This window comes from Eubalaena glacialis, chromosome 10 (genome assembly GCF_028564815.1).
Source record: "Eubalaena glacialis isolate mEubGla1 chromosome 10, mEubGla1.1.hap2.+ XY, whole genome shotgun sequence".
NCBI classification, from domain to species: domain Eukaryota; kingdom Metazoa; phylum Chordata; class Mammalia; order Artiodactyla; family Balaenidae; genus Eubalaena; species Eubalaena glacialis.
The window spans coordinates 121,005,688-121,025,065 of NC_083725.1; the positions used below are offsets into that span (position 1 = coordinate 121,005,688).

At 66.2% G+C, this 19,378-nt stretch overlaps 2 protein-coding genes across 3 annotated transcripts; both read left to right on the plus strand.

Annotated features, from left to right (window-relative positions):
- The first annotated feature begins 3,509 nt into the window (after positions 1 to 3,509).
- Positions 3,510 to 10,835, plus strand: TH (tyrosine hydroxylase). 2 transcript variants are annotated; one of them, XM_061203902.1, is made up of 13 exons: positions 3,510 to 3,648; positions 5,126 to 5,323; positions 6,110 to 6,284; positions 6,553 to 6,641; positions 6,865 to 6,932; positions 7,231 to 7,281; positions 7,664 to 7,809; positions 7,900 to 8,035; positions 8,160 to 8,229; positions 8,746 to 8,802; positions 8,995 to 9,090; positions 9,397 to 9,530; positions 10,412 to 10,835. In XM_061203902.1, exons 1-13 carry the CDS (start codon positions 3,559 to 3,561, stop codon positions 10,569 to 10,571), a joined length of 1,470 nt encoding a protein of 489 aa, XP_061059885.1. In that variant the 5' UTR covers positions 3,510 to 3,558; the 3' UTR covers positions 10,572 to 10,835. The 2 variants fall into 2 exon arrangements, with proteins under 2 accessions (XP_061059885.1, XP_061059886.1); XM_061203903.1 differs by lacking the exon at positions 10,412 to 10,835 and adding an exon at positions 9,638 to 9,889.
- INS (insulin) lies at positions 10,653 to 13,884 on the plus strand. The gene is given in 7 exon segments (XM_061203810.1): positions 10,653 to 10,753; positions 10,911 to 11,044; positions 12,787 to 12,837; positions 12,840 to 12,887; positions 12,996 to 13,013; positions 13,067 to 13,270; positions 13,739 to 13,884. Coding segments are annotated over 7 exon segments (702 nt in total).
- Positions 13,885 to 19,378: the final 5,494 nt, after the last annotated feature.

Sequence of the window (19,378 nt, forward strand, 5' to 3'; positions counted from 1 at the left end):
GCAGACCTCCCTGTCCCCAGCAGCCCCTGGGACCACAGGGGCCCGGAGACAGACCAGGCAGCGTGACACCCTCAGTGCCCCGAGTCCTCGGAGGTGTGTGTCGTGTCTGTGTGTGTCACACAGATGTGTGCCTTTCCCAGGACACACACGACGCCCGTGCACAAAGACCACCCTCGGACATGACCTTTGACACCTGGATTGCCAGGAGCGCTTTCCCTGACTGTTTGCTCATAGTTTTTGATGGTGGGGCCCTGCAGAGCCCCGGGCTGGAGCAGTGCCCTGCTCAGCGGCCCTCCTGAGGGGGTCTGGGGAGGAGAGCAGGGGCTGGGGGTCCCATGGCGGGAGAGGCCGGCGCCTGGGGGAGCAGCCTGAGGCCTCGGAACGGCCCTGTGGTCGTGGAGCCGGGGGTTGAATGCTGTTCACCCTGCCCCTGCCCCACGCCAGGCGCCGGCTTGATGCCAGGAGCGGGCACACTGTCATTACGGGCTATTACGTCCTCTGGGGGCCTCGCTTGTTGAGAGAGAAAACACTCCAGCTCAGCACCTCCTAATTGCCTGGGAAGGTGGCTGTAATTACTCAGCGTGACTGTGGCAGAGGGGACTGCCCAGGGGAGGGGTGCGGGCAGCGAGGGCTGAGGCCCAGAGCAGGTGGAAGGACGGCAGGGGCTGTCGGAGCCCTGGCCTCACGCCACATCCCTTGTCCTCTCACCTCCGTGCCCGGCCCCTTCTCCCAATTCGCCCCCGAACCCAGCCCTCGGTGCTCGGCCCCTTCCTCCCCTGTGGACTGTGTCCAGGCCACAGGGCTCTCTCATGCCTGACCTTCCCCCGTGGGCCCCCTTCCAGCCCTGCCCTCCTCGGGGGTGTCTGCCTGCCTGGCGTGGATCTGTTAGATTTCTCCCCTTGGGGCCTGGGGCCCTGAGCCCCCTCAGCCCCTGGGACGGACACCAGTGTGTCCTTGAAAGAGCCATGTCTTGGGAGATGGGAAACCTGCGTGACCCAGAGAAACCACTCAGTCTTCCCATCTGCAGAATGGGTCTATGAAGCCCGTCTGAAGGCAGACACTGCGATCACTTGGGAGGCCCAGGCCAGAGGGGACCGTCGGCGGGAAGGAGACCAGGGTGCAGAACCAGGGGAGAGGATGTTAGCGGGCTTGGGGCGCCCTGGGTCCCCTCACCATCTGGGGTGGAAGAGGGTGTAACACACAGTGGGGGGGAGGGTGCGGCTAAAGGAAAAGGGAGCACTTCTGTGCTCTGGGGGCCCCAGAGTTGGGCCCAGTCCAGCCAGCCCTGGAGGGGCAGGGGTGTGGGAAAGTCTTCCCAGGATGGATGGGCAGATGGACGTGTGGTCAGGAGGGGGCCGCGCTGGTCACTGAAGCGTGTCCACCAGCTTCCCACCTTCAGCTCTTGCCTGGGGTCTCACTTGGGGGTCGCCTGGCCCCAGGGCAGACTCAGAAAACTGGCTCCACACAGCTTCCACGCAGGCACCGGCTTAGGGAAGCAAAGGGATTAGAAACAATATTTGTTATCAGCGGAGATATTTGCCGAAAGGTTAAATCCACAGCCGGTGGTGGAGGCCCGCGCGCCTCCTGTGCAGTATTTAGTGGATATGTCACCCCCCTGCACGGGGCCCCCTCTGAGCACATGAGCCAGCCACCGAAGGGCTGGACCCATGTCACCAAGGGGTCCCCAGCAGCCCTCCCAGAAGGAGACACATGAGAGCCCCAGGGGGCTTCCAGGGGGAGCAGGGAACCTGTCCAGGGCTGCAGCAGGCCTGATGCTGGGCATGGAGGCTGGCCACCCCTGGGGACCATTGGGCACTCAGGCAGGGCAGATGCGGCCTGGGGCAGTGGAAGCCCACCGCCCTTCACGTCGGCCCACGAGGGCAGAGCCACCCCCGCCTTCCCTGCTGGGGTCTTGGGCAGATCCTTTTAGCGCCATTTAGGGCTCACAGCCCTGTGGAACCTCCTCTGGGCTGGGCCCTGGGGGCAGGGGCCACTGAGACATGTTCTCCAGGAGCCCAGAGCCTAGGAGATGAGACAGGCCAGGCATGGGGACACAGCCGTGGGCCAAGCCAGCAAGGTTCCTGCTTTCAGGGAGCAGAGGAGGGGGAGGTTAATATCAGGGGCAAGAAGGGGTAGGCATTGCAGAGTGAATGGTAGCTGAGCTGGTTTTGTGGGATGCATAGGAGTTTGCCAGGAGAAGAAAAGGGTGAGGAGCAGTACTTCAAACTGGGTGTCATGAAGTCCAAACCCTCCTTTAGCAGGAAATGGGGATGGTTGGGGGTGAGATCAATAGGGGTGGGTGAGGGGAGGGGGTCACTCAGGCTGCTTCCAGAGAGCAATGGGGAGCCATAGAGGATCGTGGAGCAAGGGAATGGCATGGTCAGACCACACTTGGGGAAGGTCCGGGAGGAGAGGGGTGCGGATGGCCACTGTGATGAAGAGTGGGTGCTTCTTAGGGGCATGAGGGGTGCGGGGGAGGTCGACTGAGACTACATGGTGACCAGCTGGAGCTGCCGGGGACCTCGCACCTTTCCCAAAGCTGTGCCTGAACATGGGGATGGGCCAGGGGCCGGGAGAGACAGGGCAGGACTCACATCTGCCTGGTGCCAAGGGGGGGTCCCCTCCGGTCCCCTGGTCTCCGGGGTGGGGGCACCACCAGAGGAACATCGTGCATGGAACTCAGGAGAAACTCTGGGCTGGGGTTGTCCCGGGACCCGCATGATGCCAGGGACCACGTGAAGAAGGGTTGGGCCACAGGGGCTGGGCCTCAGTCCTCAGGGATGGGCGCATCCCTGAGGTGGTGACACCCCAGGGATAAGTGGTAAGAGGGCCTTGGGGGACGCTGGGGGGTAGGGGCGGGCCAGGAGAAGGGAAGAGACGGCCATGCAGGAGTGAGTGGGACAATTGTTAGAGACTTCTCTGACCCCCGCATCCCTCATTCTCCTGCACACTGGAGGATGTGCCCTTCTGGAACATTCTGGGCCCTGCTGGATGTGCCTGGTTGGGGGGGGGCAGATAACATTCCCGCTGAGGACATCTAACAGGAACATGCCTCGGGACCCTGTTGGGAAATTTGGTGAAGTGAAGAATCTTCTGGAAAAGCAAATTGCCTCCTGACATCTGAGGTCTGAGCCTGGCTTTCTGGACCAATGGCCACCAAAAGTCAGGGTTTTGTGTAACGAACACCGTGGGGTGTCCAGAACTCCACCTCCCCGTGTACCCGCCCATCACCCGGCTTGGGTGTGGGCCGAGAGGCCCGGCTGCACCCAGCCCTGCAGAGCACGCCTGCCGGAGCCCGGATGATTCAGAGGAAGGGCCGGCCGCCCGCCTGGGTGCCTGTGACGGTGGATGCAATTAGATTTAATGGGACAGAGCCCTTTCTCCTGCGTCTCCGTGCTCCTCGCCCACCCCACCTCCCTCAGGCGGCAGCAGGAGGGGGACGCGGAGGAGGTGGGAGGTGGGAGGTGGAAGACCCAGAGGGGCTTTGACGTCAGCTCAGCCTATAAGAGGCTGCCTGGCAGAGGGCTGTGGAGACGGAGCCCGGACCTCGCCGGCATCATGCCCACCCCCAACGCCGCCTCGCCGCAGGCCAAGGGCTTCCGCAGGGCCGTTTCCGAGCTGGACGCCAAGCAGGCCGAGGCCATCATGGTAAGAGGCAGGCTGGTGCCCATGGGCCGGAACGAACCAGAAGCCCAGGGGTGTCCCCTGAAGGCTGGCGGGAGGCTCCAGGCTCAGGGTCCACATGGACGCCCTGGACCCAGGCCTGGCGTCCAGTCCTGGCCGCAAGCACCTCCCCTGCCCGGACTCCGCGGGCAACCCCTGTGCCCGGGTGTTTGAATCTCTGTGGGTGGGTCCTGCTGGACCCAGTGTGTGTGCAACAGTGTCCCAGGCCCTGCAGCAGCTCAAGGTGGTGGGGGGCACTGGGCAAACGGGGGTGCAGGCCCCAGTTCTGCTGAGCTGAAGGGAGGTCTGAGCTCCAGGGTGATTCCCATCCATCACCCGTCCATCCACCATCCGTCCATCCATCCGTCCGTCCATCCATCCGTCCGTCCATCCATCCGTCCGTCCCTCCATCCATCCGTCCGTCCATCCGTCCGTCCATCCATCCGTCCGTCCATCCATCCGTCCATCCATCCGTCCGTCCAGCTGTCCATCCGTCATTCACCCATCCACCTGCCACGCATTCCATGTCCCACGTGGGATCTCCTGTCTTGAAACCCACCTCCCCTGTTCCCCTGCCCAGCAACCCTGGGCCTCCCTGACCACCAGGGATGGCCCCCAAGGCCTGGCCCACCACTTGGGAGCCCCCGAGTTCAAGGGAGGCTGTGCTGGGAAGACCTGCTGGGCCACCCCCTCTCTGAGACTGGAAAACTGGGGGCTTCTTGGCCTGGAAGAGGGGTCTCCAGTTCGTCCTCAGGGATGGCCGGGAATAATCAGCTCCCTGCAGGTTTAAAACGGCTCTTGTTTATGGAGCTTTAATGAAAATACGGGCTGGGTTCTGGAAATTTAATTTGCAGGCACCATCTCAGGGGACTGGCTGTGGGGTAGAGAGTGTTCACCCCAGGCCCCTGGCTCTGTCCACACCTTGCCCACCGCAGAGTGCGAGATCTGGGGAGGGCTCCCCCGCGGCCCCCTGCCATGTTCCAAGACCCAAGAGCACCAGAAGCTTCTTGGAAGTTCAGCTCCAAATGATGAGCCCCAGACAGGGGGCTTCTTCTCTACTCAGGCCGGGGGGCGGGGCAGACACACAGACCCCGGGGGCTCACGGTCTCGGGACCATCTGTGGACAAGGTGGGGCCAGGGCCTCTGGGCTGTGAGGCAGGGCTGGGCATGGGGCCGTGAGGAGAGGTCATTCCATGGGGCCAGACACCATGTCCCCTGGCCCTGCCCAGCCCGGGGGCAGCAGGGCAGCTCCCGACTCACCCCTCCTGTCCCCTAACATGGTTAGATGTGGCCTGGGGGCACAGGCCACGCAGCATCTCCCCCAGGCCACCCTCAGCTGTGGCTCCCAGCCTCCTCCCTGCCCCCGCCCCTGCGGTCCCCGGCAGGCACGATGCTGGAGCTGGGTCCCAGGTTCTGTGGGTCCGGCTGAGGGCGGGGGGAGCTGGCGCGTCTGTCCCCACAGTCCCCACGCTTCGTCGGGAGACGGCAGAGCCTCATCCAGGATGCCCGCAAGGAGCGAGAGAAGGCGGAGGCTGCAGCCGCAGCCGCGGAGCCTGGGGAGGCCCTGGAGGAGCGGGACGGGAAGGCCGTGCTGAATCTCCTCTTCACCCTGCGGGCCACCAAGCCCCCCGCGCTGTCCCGGGCTGTGAAGGTGTTTGAGGTGAGGGCGCACCGGGGGTCACGCGGGGAGGGGGCTCACAGCCCCTCGCCACACCCTTCTGTTCTCAGGAGCTCCCTGAGCCCGGCCCCCAGCCCTCCCCCGTACCTACCACCTCACCCTGGGGGCAGGTGGGTGTGGGTCCCCCAGGGCAGCCGGGGACGCAGGGCCCCCCATGCCCGCCTGGCCCTGGTGGGGTCGGGCTCATGTGACAGCTGATGGCTCTCGCTGCTGGATCCGGGCACACGCACCCCAGTGACATTACAGCCGACTCCTCTCAAGCTCCCGTGATGGCCGTGTGGCCCGAGGGCCGTGAGGACCGAGGCTCGCCCGTTGCTGGGTGATGGGAGCTGGCAGGGGAGCGCACCCACCCCGCCCCCCCGCACTCAGTGGTGCTTGGTGGGGGCCTGAGCCTCCCGACCTGCCCACAGTGGGGTCAGGGCCCACCCCCAGCCCCGGGTGTCTAGAGGTCTCGGACGAGGCCACCAGGGATGGAAATCAGGCTGCCTGGGAGAAGGCCCCACCCGGAACGCTGGGTCTGCGGGACCCTGTGACAACCCCTGTTAGACCAACTAGACAAGAGCCATTTTCCCAGCTGAAACCTGCCCAGGCAGCCAGCGGCGGCCCTGAGTCTGGAAAGCGGTCTTGTGGGCTGCTGGCTGCCGGCATCCAGGGCAGGGCAGAGCGGGCCGACCCCGGTGCCTGCTCCCCAGCTCCCTTGCCTCCCTCTCTGTCTGTCTCTGTCTCTTCATCTCTCCCTCCCTCTTTCTCCCTGCTTTTGCTCCTAAGACATTTGAAGCCCAAATCCACCACCTGGAGACCCGGCCCGCCCAGAAGCCGCGGGCAGGGGGCCCGCACCTGGAGTATTTCCTGCGCTGTGAGGTACCCAGCGCCGCCCTGCCCACCCTGCTCAGCTCCCTTCGCCGTGTGGCCGAAGATGTGCGGGGCGCCGGGGAGAACAAGGGTGAGGCTGCCCCTACGCCCTTGAGTGCAACCACGTGACCTCGAGACATCGGGGTGCAAGGGGTCCCACAGGGGAACCCCAGTGACCGCGTGCATGGCCTGGGGGCTCCCTCTCTGCTGGCTCCGGCCCTCCCCCATCCTCCTCGTCTGTGTCCGGGCCTGGGTCACCTCCAGCCCCCCAGTCGCAAGCGGGAGGCTGCTTCCAGGGGGGCCCTCCCACCACAGCCCAACACCCAATCCGGTCCTTCTACCCTCCTTCCTGCGTGAAGTCCTCTGGTTCCCAAGGAAAGTTTCTGAGCTGGACAAGTGTCACCACCTGGTCACCAAGTTTGACCCTGACCTGGACTTGGACCATCCGGTGAGCCAGGGCCCTGACCTGTCCCCGTACTCATGGCTGGGGCGGTGGGCGTGGACCCCGGCTTGGGACGGGGTGTCTGTTTGCCCCCGGCTCCTGGTGGAACCCTGAGGTTTGGCTGGGTGCAGCCGCCAGGCGCCTGCCGGTATCACAGGCCGCATCTGGGCTGGGGGTGTGGGGAAGGCTGGCGGGCCGCGGCGGCTGATGGCGTCCACTCTGCCGTCAGGGCTTCTCGGACCAGGTGTACCGCCAACGCAGGAAGCTGATTGCTGAGATCGCCTTCCAGTACAAGCAGTAAGGACCCCCCTCGGGGCCTCATTCTCTGAGACCCAGACCCCGTCCTGCGGCCTCACACTAGACCTGGGTGGGGGGAAGGGAGGGATGTCTTTGTCACCAATGCCATCACCTTCACTGTCACCATGGTCAGCGATTCGGGGTCCCCAAGTCACAGCCGAAGAAACGGAAGCACAGAGCAGTTAAGCAACTTGCTGCGGCCACACAGCCGGGCTCGCTCAGCCCAGGCCCTTCCTGTCCCCCCCACCCACACGCCCTCCCCAAGGGGGCCTGGACTAACCGCTGACCCCCTCCCCAGAGGCGACCCTATTCCCCACGTGGAGTACACGGCCGAGGAGACTGCCACCTGGTGAGACCCCGTGATGGCAGCTGGGGAGGGGTGGGGTGGGGAATGAGGAGGGCCTGGAAAGACCCCCAGAATCCCTGCGTGGAGAGTCGTGGCCTCCAGAGGACAGACTAAGTCCGGGTGGAGGAAGGACTTCCCGAGGCCTCCCACGGTCCCCTGAAGCCCCCCAAAGCTGCAGGTGGGAGACGTCCACTCCCAGTGGCCAGTGTCTTTGGGGCCAGTGAGAGGCCTGCAGTGTGAGGCTGCCTGGGGTCTGCAGGGGGCAGAGCAGAGCGCCCACAGGAGGGGCTGCTGGATGCGGGGAGGGGTCTGGAGCAGGCGGCGGGGGTCCAGGTTGGGAGAGGGGGGCACCCGGCCAGCCTGAGCTCCCCCCCGCCGCCCGCAGGAAGGAGGTCTACACCACGCTGCGGGGCCTATACGCCACCCACGCGTGCCGGGAACACCTGGAGGCTTTCGAGCTGCTGGAGCACTTCTGCGGGTACCGGGAGGACAGCATCCCCCAGCTGGAGGACGTCTCCCGCTTCCTGAAGGGTGCGACGCCGTGGAGGCCCCGGCGGGAGGGCCTGGGGTGGCCAGCCGACGGCCCCACCCGCGCTGACCGCCCGCCCGCCGCCCTTGCAGAGCGGACCGGCTTCCAGCTGCGGCCCGTGGCCGGCCTGCTGTCCGCCCGGGACTTCCTGGCCAGCCTGGCCTTCCGCGTGTTCCAGTGCACGCAGTACATCCGCCACGCCTCCTCACCCATGCACTCCCCCGAGCCGTGAGTGCCCAGCCCAGCCCGCCACCGGGGCCTGCGGAGGACGGGGGCCGGTGCGTGCTGCTGGGGGAGGGGGCAGGCTGCGGCCCCGGCCCCCGGCCCCACCCGCTGTCCGCCCCCAACACAGGGACTGCTGCCACGAGCTGCTGGGGCACGTGCCCATGCTGGCCGACCGGACCTTCGCCCAGTTCTCCCAGGTGTGTCCTCGAGGCCTCAGGAGCTGGGCGTCAGCCGAGGGGCTGGGGGGCGGCACCTGCAGCCACGGGTGCTGCCTGCCCCTCCCCACCCCCAGGGCTGGACGCCGCCCACACCTGGGTCATGAGACTTCAGAGAGACTGCATCGTCCTGGAAGAGAGGGGCGGGTGGGCCGTTCTGGGAAGACCACCTTAGAACAAAGACGGGGAAGAATCCTTTCCCGAGGGTCAGCGGATCACGGTGCCCAGAGGACAAGCTGGGGGCAGAGTGCCGCGGCTTGTGCTGCCACCTGCTGGCTCTCCCAGGAACGGCAGAGAGCGGTCCTGGGCCCTTGATGGATCCCGGGAGTGTCCCTGCATCCCAGGAGGGTTCCTGCACCCTGGGAGGGTCTCTGTACCCCGGCAGTGTCCAGGAGGCCCCTGGAGGGGCTGCAGACAGCCCCAGCACCCTCCCCTCACACAGGCGCCCAAGCCATGGTGGGCTGAGCCTCTCCCCCCTCAGCTCTCCCTCCCCCACAGGACATCGGCCTCGCATCCCTGGGGGCATCGGACGAAGAAATTGAGAAGCTGTCCACGGTGGGTCCTTCCCCCTGCAGGACGCTGGGTCCAGGCCGGGCTCTCCTGTCCAGGCTGAGGTCTCCGCTTCTCACGCCGTGACCGCCCGGAGCCTGGCTCGCCTCTGCCTGGGTGATGGGTGCCTGGGGCCATGGTCAGTGGGGAATGCTGTGCTGTGGTCTCTCGGCTGACCCTGCCAACTGCCCCCACCAGCTGTACTGGTTCACCGTGGAGTTTGGGCTGTGCAAACAGAACGGCGAGGTGAAGGCTTACGGAGCGGGGCTGCTGTCCTCCTATGGGGAGCTCCTGGTGAGACGCTCCCCCCCGCCCCCCCAGGAAGGGGCTGGAGCCCGGGTCCCTACGGAGAGGGTGACCTTGGCTGTGCCTTCTGGATTTGGGCATCCCAGGAGGCTGGGGCTCCCCTTTTAGGGGGGCCAAGAAACCTTGTCCCTGCCCAGTCCCACTCGCACTGTCCCCAGGCCTCGGGAGGACCCCCAGTGGAGAGAGGCGGGTATGAATCCATACCCAGAGCCCACCGTGGAGTCAGGCCAAGAGGCTCCAATTCCCTCGGGGCCCTGAGATCCGCCCCCCCCCCCACTCCCGGCCTCCCGCCAGCACTCCCTGTCTGAGGAGCCCGAGATCCGGGCCTTCGACCCCGACGCAGCAGCTGTGCAGCCCTACCAGGACCAGACTTATCAGCCTGTCTACTTCGTGTCTGAGAGTTTCAGCGATGCCAAGGACAAGCTCAGGTAGGCCGAGACTCCCACCGTGCCCCCCAAACTGGGAGAGCCAGCCAGCAGGCTGGGCCTGCGAACCCATTTCACAGTGGAGAAAACAGTGCACACCTCGGTTACAGCACCCCTCCTGCAGCAGGACCCCCGAAAAGTCTGGGGAGGGGAGACCTGCAGGGCTGGTGGCCACGTCAAGGCCAGGCCAAGACCAGGCTCTGAGGAGGTGAAGTTTGACTTTGTAAGACGGATGTGTGGGGTCCTTCCCAGTCCCCTGCCCTCTGAGCAGCTGGGGCCGTGGTGGGGACAGAGGACAAGGGCCAGGGTGACTGAGGGCCAGGTGGGGAGCCTGGGGGTAGCGGGGAGTTTCCAGGGCTGCAGGTGCAGTGACCAGCATTCCCCAGGGGAGGAGGGCAGAGCCCGACACGGCCCACCCGTTCGCCCTTGGAAGGGGCCTCTTTTCCAGCCAGGCTCCTGTTGTCACCGGGGAGATTGAGGCCCAGGATCTATGTGCCTGCAGTGGGGGGGCGGGGGTTGGGTCCCACACCCAAGCTTAGGGACAGGGATGTAATGGACCCTGCAGGGCGCACGGTCTGGAAACCTTCCTGAGGGAGGAGGCCTGGCTGAGCGGGGCCTCAAGGAAGGAGCAGGGAGGGATGGAGTGTCTCGCAGAGGCTCTCTTGGAAAAGGCCCGTCCCTCCCTGCCGTAAACAGCCCCCAGCCCTTGGAGGAGGCCTCAGTCCCCCATCTTGTCTGGCTGGTTGGACAGAATGAGCTCTGGGGGCCCAGGCGGCTCAGAAAAGTCCTGGGAGCTCTGAGCCTGCTGTGACGGAGACCGGGGCTCCAGCCCTCCGGCTCCTCCCCACTGGGTGACTGAGGGTCCTTGCCGGCTCCCCTACCAGGAGCTATGCCTCCCGCATCCAGCGCCCCTTCTCCGTGAAGTTTGACCCATACACGCTGGCCATCGATGTGCTGGACAGTCCCCACGCCATCCGACGCGCCCTGGATGGTGTCCGGGACGAGCTGCACACCCTCACCCACGCCTTGAGTGCCATCAGCTAGATGCGGGTGCCACCCCGCAGGCCCCCGTAGGCCGGCCCCAGGTCTCCTGGCCTTCCCCCCGCCGGCCCCGGCCCCGCCCACATGAAGGGCTGGCTCACAGGGCACCCCGAGAGCCCGCCAGAGATCCCCCTGCTGGAGGGCACCCTGCTGCCCCGCCCACTGCTTGCCAGCTCTGCCTGCAGGTGACTTTGTGCTGTGTGCTGCCCGTGTGCCGTGTGCCACCTGCTCCCAGTCTCAATAAAAGAAAAAATCCCTCTGAGTGCCCATCCGGCTGGCTTCTGTGTCTGTGTCTCAGCCCCCAGCCCTGCGCCCCTCACACTCTGCCCCATCCCTGCTCAGAGGCTCCTCCACTGCCTGCCCCCTCCTCCAGGCAGCCCCGGGGTCATCTGCTCGCCCAGGGGACCCCCAGCCTGTGCTGAGCCACCAGCAGCTCCAGAGGGCTGAGGGGGTCCTGGCTGAGCTGTCCCATCTCTGTGGGGTGGCAGCATGGAGGTGGGGGCCTGGCCTGGGTTTGCGGGGGCAGGGCTCGCAGCCGTGGTCTCCTAGGTAGGGCTGCGGGCTGGGCCCTCCCCGCAAGCCCGAGGTCCCCACTAGGAGGAGGATGGGCTCCAGGGGCCAGCCTGTGACAGCAAGCAAAGGAACGGGGGGGCCCAAGGCACAGCTGCCTCTGATCCCCGTGCCCCACCCCACCCAGAGCAGGACCTGGGAACGCGCCCCCCGCCCCCCGCAATGTGTGCTGATGGAGCGTTCAGCTGGCCCCTAGGTAACCTCTCTGGGCCTTAGTCTCCCCAGCAAGGTGGGCAGGGGGCTGGATTCTGGGCTTTCTTTACTCGACAGGTCTGGACCTGGCCCTCCAGCTAGAGCCCCCAGAATCCTCCAGGTTTGGCCCAGCCCAGGGTGTCCCCGTTCCCATCCTGGCCCTGGCCCTTGGAGCAAGCAGCCTGGGGCTTCCTGGGAGGTGGCTGGCTCCTTACTTCCTGCAGGAGGTAGACACCAGCCCATCTTCCAGGCCCTGCTCTTTCCCTCTGGTTCCCCCTACCTCCCCCTCCCACCACCAGGACCCTGGCTCTAAGCTCTTAGGATGTTAATCCTGGTAAACTCCTACTCATCCGTCAAGACCCTCCTGGGCAAAGCCTTCCGTCCCAGCCCTCCCTGGTGGTCTGTCCTTCCATCAGTTGCACCTCAAGCACCTTGTCTGTGACTAGCCCTCCTGTACCTGTGTCCCTTTAGCCTGTGAGGCGTCAAATGGAGCCACTTCTGGTGGTTGTGAGCCCCACTGAGCCCTGGGGAAGGGCTAACGGCCGGCCTCATTTCCCTCCTGCCCTCCTGGGCCCTGGGCTCTGCCCTCCCACCTGGGACTTCCGTCATCCAGCCTTCCGCCTTGCACACCCCTCTCTAAGAGGCTCCCAGATCTCCCCTGGCTGCAGAGGGGCCTCCGGACATCATGGCAACCTGGGAAGGCAGGGTCCAGCCCCTTCCTCAGCGTGGGGGGCTGCTAGGGTCTGGGCCTCCCTCCAGGGACCTGTCCAGGGGGTTGGGGGCACCACAGGGGCTCAGCCCAAATGACAGCCAAAGGATGCAATGGGGCTGAGGGGCCGGTCTGAAAGGGGTCAGCACGGGGGGGATGGGCAGGGCTCTAGGAAGAGGGCTGGGGGCCGAGAAGCCGCCTGGGCCGGGTGTGGCGGGGCCCCACCCATGCGTCCTGTGGCCCCTACATTGAAGATGAGGAACAGGGGCCAGCCTCAGGGGCCTCACGGCTGCAGGTCCCTGAGTTCAGCCCGCTCGGCAGTGCCCCAGGGAGCCGGGGGTCTCAGCGGGCCGCAGTGCTGGGGTGGGTGAGGATGGGGCCTTGAGCCAAGGAGACGCTCCATCACTGCCCACCCATGGCCTTGGACCACCTCTGGGGCCCCGAGGGCAGCCCCAGGGACAGCGGGCAGGGGTCCTCTCTCTTGCCCACACTCCCCGGACCAACATGGAAGATGGGACCCAAGCAAGGCTGGGTGGGGCTCGGCTCCCGTGGAGGCGTTTGCTCCCAGCTGTGAGCGGGGACAGCTTGGCATTAGGTCCCTCGTTAAGACTCTAATGACCCCGTGGCCCCAAGAGGTGCTGACGACCAAGGAGAGGTTCCTGCAGACCCAGCAGCAAGGAAATGATCCAGAAATTGCAGCCTCAGCCCCCGGCCATCTGCCACCAAGTTGAGGCCCTAATGGGCCAGGTGGAGGGGTCAGGGGCTATAAAGCTGGCGGGGCCCAGCAGCCCCCAGCCCTCGGGACCAGCTGCACTCGAGGCCGTCAGCAAGCAGGTCTGTCCCTGCGGGCTCTGCGTCAGCCTGGGTCCGGGCCGGCCCCGCTGGGGTCCGGTGCGTCGGGGCCCCAGGCACGAGCTCTGCTGAGCGGCAGGAGGGCGTGGGCTCCTCTCTTGGAGCGTTTGGGGGTGAGCACTGGTTGCGGGTCCCGGGTGCCCCCTCGCTGGCCTCAACCCCGCCTGTCCCCCAGGTCCTCGTGCCCCCACCATGGCCCTGTGGATGCGCCTCGTGCCCCTGCTGGCCCTGCTGGCCCTCTGGGCGCCCACCCCTGCCCGGGCCTTCGTCAACCAGCACCTGTGCGGTTCCCACCTGGTGGAGGCACTGTACCTGGTGTGCGGGGAGCGTGGCTTCTTCTACACGCCCAAGGCCCGCCGGGAGGTGGAGGGCCCGCAGGGTGAGCCCCGCTGCCCCGCCGCCCCATTGCTTCCAGCTGGCACCCAGTGGGAGGTCAGGAGGGATTTTTTTAAAAAGGAAGATGATGTTCTCGTGGTCACATCCTAAAGGTGACCAGCTCCCTGAGGGTGAGCCAGGAGGACGCCTGAGGGTGGGCTTGCCCCTCCCCCCCTCCCTTCTCACCCCGGCCTCACCCAGCGCCCCGGCCCCATTCTCTCCCCTCCCCACCGAGGGCAGCTCCAGGGAGGAATCTTCTGAAGTGAGTCGAGTCCTGGGTGCCGATGGTCTCGGGGTGATGTGTCGGCAATGGGGTTGCTTGTGGGAGACCCCCCGTCACCCTGGGAGAGGGCCCCGTCCTGGGCGGGCTGTGGGGAGGGGAAGGGGGCCAGGGCACCTGTTCAGGGTCCCGCTCCAGGGCCGGGCAGGGTGGGCAGGGGAGCGCCGTCTGCCTGACCGTCTCTCCCCGCAGTGGGGGCCGTGGAGCTGGGTGGAGGCCCCGGTGCCGGCGGCCTGCAGCCCCGGGCCCTGGAGGGGCCCCCGCAGAAGCGCGGCATCGTGGAGCAGTGCTGCACCAGCATTTGCTCCCTCTACCAGCTGGAGAACTACTGCAACTAGGGCCCGGCCGGACGCCCCTTCCAGGCAGGCGGCCCAGCACCGCGCTCCCCCCACCCCGGATGGTCAATAAACCCCCTGAATGAGCCCTGCTGCTGTCGTCTGTGTGGCCTGGGGGGCTGAGGTGCTGCTGGGGGCGGGGGCGAGGAAGGCCGGCCCACCTGCCCAGGCCCTGGTGACGGGGGGTCCTGCCCCAGACCCCTCTCTGTTCTCTCTGCGTCATGCACTGGGTGCCCACAGGCATGCGGGCAGACGGGCACCAGGGCCCATGGCAGTACCCCTCAAGGTGGTGAGCTCCTGTCTTCGGGGGCCCTGACACCCCCCTCCTCAGTGCCCCACTGTTGCACGTGGTGGCTCCGCGGGGCACCCGCCCAGGCCGCTGCCAGTCACACCAAAGAACCCAGGGGTGCCTTGGCTGGTCACAGCCTGGGAGGTCAGAGGATGACCTGGCTGTACCAAGGCCTGGCCAGCCTGCCGGTCGCCCAGGCCAAATCAATCTGCAGCTTTCCTGAAGGCTCCACCCGGGCCAGGGCTCGGGGTGGCCAGGCTGGGGCTGGGTGCCTGGGCCCCGGTTGCTGCAGACCACTCAGAGGCCGGCCTGGTACCCAGCCGGCTGGGCGGCCCTCCCTGTGACCCCGAGACTCTCACCCCGGTCCCCCCACCCCAGGGCCACATCGACACCCCCCAGGGGAGACGCTGCAGGCCTCCAGCAGGCCCCGCCCCTGGAGTGGAGGCCAGGGCTGGGCAGGCAGGTGGACGGCTGGACACTGGACCCGGAAGAGGAGGGGGAGGGGGTGGCCAGGGTGAGCGGCGAGCTGCCCATGGGATCACCCAGGCGGCCCCGTTAGCACGGGTAGAGGCAGGGGCACCCCGCAGGAGTTGAGGTATGTGGGTGCCCGAGGTTGGGCCGCACGCAGCTGGGGCTGGGAAGTGGGCTGGTCGGAGTCAGGCTGCCCTCAAGGCCCTGCCAGCCAGTGAGACCCTGGGGATGACTCGGACGCTTCCCCTCCCCCTCAAGTGCCAACAGACTCTGTGGAGAGGGAGGAAGCCTTTGGGGTCCCGGGGCAGGGGGGCCATCCCGGCCAGCAGGATTTGCAGCATGGCTGGTCCTGGGTGGTGCAGGGGGGGCTCGGGAGAGGAGTCCACCAGGTGGGGAACGTGGTGGGTCAGGGTGTGACGTGGCCCTCGGTCCCCTGCCTGGGCTGGGGCCTGTCTTCCTTTCCCCTCCTGAGACCCGCTGCCGCTCTGAGACCCAGGATCCACCCCTGCCCCAGCCGCTCCCACCAGCCCCTGGGTACCAGTGGATGTGTTTTCGAACAGGTGGGGTGGGGGCCCTCCATACACCCAGCAGGGACGGGGTCACGGAGGGAAGGAGAAGTGGCTGCCCAGGGCTGCCAGGGCCCCGGGGGCGAGGGCGGGATCAGACCCAGTCTCCTGCTCGGCACCGCCCTGGGCACTGAACCCCAGGTGCCCCTGCTTCTGGACCCCCCACATCGCCCCACGGAAGCCAGGCCCTCAGACCTCGGCTCTGCCACCCCACCCAGGCCCAGGCTCCACCCCTTCTGGGAACTGGAGGGCAGACCTGGCCTGCCCTTGGGACCCGAGCTTCACTGGCCCATGCGGCTGGCGGTGGCCGTCAGCGGTGTGCAGACCCGTGTGTAACCCTCGCGTGGGCAGTGGGGTCCAAGTGCCGACTGCAGCCCCTCCACACGTTCCACTCCCTCACTGTTGCGTCTTCTGTGTTGTACTGTCACGCATGCCGTGGGGGGCGGGTGTGTGCTGTTGCCCCTGTGTTCCTAATGGGGAGACTGAGGCTGGGGTCAGGCCCTCTGGTGCCCACCCACTAAGGACATTCTGCCTGTGTGGCTGCCTCCAGGCTGGCTCCCCGGATTGCATCTGCTCCTGGCACGGATGAACTGGCAGCTCCACCTGGCCATTGGGGCTGTATTTGCCTTCTCCTGTTGGCAGTAAATATTTACTGTCCTCGCTGTTCTCCGGGCCTGAGCAGATCCTGAGGGCCATGGGAGGTGGACGCAGGGATGCTGGGGTGGGCTCTCTGCCCTTGAGGGCCTGGTGCTTGGTGGGGGCCAGGCTGGGAAGAGGGAGCAAGACCAGGAACCAGTGGCCTGAGCTCCTGGAAAAGGCCCCCTGGCAGAGCCCAGGCAGAGCCCCGGCCGGTGTCTGTGTCCAGTTAGGCTGTGAGTCCCCACCTTGGGGAACCTGCCCCGGGACCCAGGCAGGGTTGGGCCCCCTGCGCGGGCGGTTTTACCAGGTGGGCACCCGTCCACGCCAGGCAAGGCGGTCAGAGCGGTCATTCACAGACAGAACCAGCAGAGGGCGCCAAAGCCCCACTTTTGCCACACTCCACTTTGTGCCGGGCGTACCGTCCGGGACAGTGGTCCTCTCCGCAGGGGTCTGCTGCCCACGCCGCCCGCATTCCCCGCTGCCGGCAGGCACAGGGGCTCCGGGGGATGCCCAACGGGCTGACCGCCCCGGGCCCTGGAGGCCATGAGGCTAAGGAAGGAGAGAGGGCGCCGAGGTCTCAGCCCCCCATCCAAGCCCACACCCCCCTCACGGGCCCAGGCTTCCTGCGGGAGCAGCTGGACAAATGTGCCGGGCCCCCAACATTCTGGAAACGTCTCCAGTGAGAGTTTGACCCTCTAGCATCAGAGACCTGGGGCCGGAAGTCCTTGGGGCTGACCTCCTCCAGGGCCCCCATCCTGGCTGAGCAAGCCAGGCACCCGTGCCAAGCTGGAGCCTTGGTTGAGGGTCTCCGGGGCCTGGGGGAGTTGAGGCTGGGGGCTGGGGGGTGGCTGTCACCGTCAGGCCAGGCGGCTCCTTGCTCCGCTTGTAGCCACCTTGGCCACTCGAGCCAGAAAGCTCACGTGAGGCAGGGGCTTCGGGACCAGGAACCCTGGGCCCAGGAGGCCTCTGGCGGGGGTCCAGCTGGGTCAGGGTTAGTTCTTTCCCATGTCCATCCCCATCTCCCCCTCCTGGTGCTGGGAGGAGAGAGAGGTCAGTTCCAGAAAGAATGTTTGGGGGTAGGGGGTGGTCATGGGCCTGGGAGCCGTGGAGATAACAAACAGACAAGCAGGGTGGTGGGGCACCGGCCCACCCCCTCCCTCCGGCACTGTTGTTTCTGGCCTTGGTGCAGGAACAGCGAGGCAGAGACCTTCGAAAGTGGAGACCAGCGGAGGTGGCTCCCTACCACTCCCCAGCCAAGCACCAGCCCCCCACCCCCAGGTCCTCAGCTCAGCCCCCTCCCCAGGCAGCCCGCCAGCCCCACCCCACCTCGGCTCAAACCTCCCACTTCCTGCCACCTGCTGCTGTCGGGGGTCTGACCCGGAGACCCCTGGGAGAGTCTCCAGGAGCCCACAGATGGGTCCCTGAGGCTGTCCCCAGAAGCTGGGCCTGGGTCCGTCACTCCACAATCCCCACCCTCCAAGGCACTGGGCTGAGATATGGGATCTTGGGGACATCCCTGGAGCCTCAGGAGGGGGGTGCAAGTGGGTGCTGCCTCCCAGGCTCCCTTCACCCAGAGATGCTCAGAGACGTAGACCCAGGGTCAAGGTCACAGGGTCGTTCCCAGCCGAGCCTGGCTCTGTGCTTTGGCAGGGATGAAGGTGGGCCTCCAGGTCCCCAGCCTGGGGGTCCAGAGCCTGTGAGCTCCGGGTGGCCCACCTTCTGCAGCCCCATGTGGACCAGGCGGCTGGCCCATCAGAACCTCGCGGGGCGGGGGTGGGAGGTGGGGGGGCGGAGGGGGGCAAGGAGCGCATTCCGCCAGCCTCACTCGGACCCCCTGCCCAGTCCATCTGTGTTTTTGGAAAACAGAGCCGGCGCCCCGGCAGCCCTGCAGCCTGCGGCCGTTCACACTGCGTCTCAAAGCACACGATTTTCTTCTTCAAAGTCCATCCTCACTTCAGAACTTGGCCCTGTTCCAGCCTGGCCTCCCTGGGGGCACCCTGCCTGCCCCTCCCACACCCATGGCCCACTTGCTGGGGGACCTTGGAAATCCCCTTCCCTCTCTGGGCCTCAGGTTCTGGGCTGTGGGTCAGGCCTGCGTGGTAGCTCAGCGGGCAGCCAGAACAGGGCTGGGAGGAGGTGAACATGGGGGCCCCGGCTCTGAACCCGAAGCTCTGTCCCTTCCTAACCCTTCCTGGCTCTCACTGGCCGTCTCTGGCCCTTCATGGTCCTTCCTGGCCCTCTCTGGCCCTCCATGACCTTTTTTGGCTTTCTCTGGTCCTCCATAGCCCTCCATGGTCTCCCTGGCCTTCCCTGGCACCCACCTGTGGTCCAACAAGCTCAGCCTGTCCAAGAAACCCTCCAAGGGTCAGGGAGAGGGAGAGGATGGAAGATGGGTTTCCTCCCTTGAGGCCTACATGATGGCTCTGCTCTTGGTCACCTGCTGGGGTTGCTTCCTGGACCCGGGTCCAGCTGTGGGAACGGAGAGGGCAAAGAGGCCAGACTCCGGGTGGGAGGAAGAGCTAGAGGAAAAACAGGAGAGGGGAGGGCTGAGGGGGCGCCCCCCCCAACTCCAGCTGCGCAGATCAGAGGAGGTCAGAACAGGCAGGCTGGGAGGCTTCCTGGAGGAAGAGTCCTGTGTCCGCATTCAGGTGCCTAGACCTTAAGATTGTGTCCGCATCTGGCTGTCACCGCCGAGGGTGCAGACCGAGCCCAGGGATTGCCGTGGGGCAAATACAGCCCGTGCCACCCTCCTTGGAGCCACACTGGGAGCCGCGTTCACACAGAGATGTCGTCCTCCAGGCCCTGGCCAAAAAGAAGGTGCAGGTTGAGGTCTGGAGGACACAATGGGTCAAGTCCTGTGGACGCCTCACCTCCTGAACGCCCTCAGCATGTTGGGGTCAGCAGGAGGGTCCACTCGGGCCAGTGTAGGGCTGACGGGTGCGAGCTGGTGGACCAGGCACCTGGGGATTAAGTCCTTGCTCTGCTGCCCTTGGCTGTGTGGCCTTGGGAAAGTTACATAACATCTCTGAGCCTCGGTTTCCTCATCCATCAAAAGGGAACCCAAGGAGACTCTCCCCGCCTTGGTGGTGAGGGTCCAGTGGGGCGATGTGTGTGAGTGGGGAGCCCCCCAGGCCCGTTGTCATGGTGTCAGCAGGTCCTCTGAATTGTACTCTCAGCTCCTTCCCCAGTAGGACAGGCCGCGGTCTCAGGCTTCCTCCACGCGCCTGGCATGCACTGCGCTGTCCTCCGTGGGCCAGGCATGTAGGTGAGGAAGGCTGAGGGAGGACTACGGGCCCAGGGCACTTCTTGCGGATTCTCGCTCTGCATCTCCAGCAAGTTACTTCCCCTCTCTGGGCCTTAGTGCTCCACAAGCCTGCTGCCCCTCCAGGCAGCAAAGGCAAAAGGCAGCTGATGCGTCTTCCACGGGAAAGGAGAAGGCTCCTCACTACCAGGGGTGGCCCGTGGGCATGTCGGGGTGCTGGGTGGGGCTTGCCAGGAAGACCAGCTCCCCAAGGGAGGAGGCCCAGGGCTG

Coding starts and splice junctions, on each gene's coding strand:
- TH (XM_061203902.1), top strand. CDS start 3,559: ATGCCCACCCCCAACGCCGCCTCGCCGCAGGCCAAGGGCTTCCGCAGG. Junction 8,230..8,745: donor CCTTCGCCCAGTTCTCCCAG/GTGTGTCCTCGA, acceptor CCTCCCCCACAG/GACATCGGCCTCGCATCCCT. Junction 9,531..10,411: donor GATGCCAAGGACAAGCTCAG/GTAGGCCGAGAC, acceptor CTCCCCTACCAG/GAGCTATGCCTCCCGCATCC.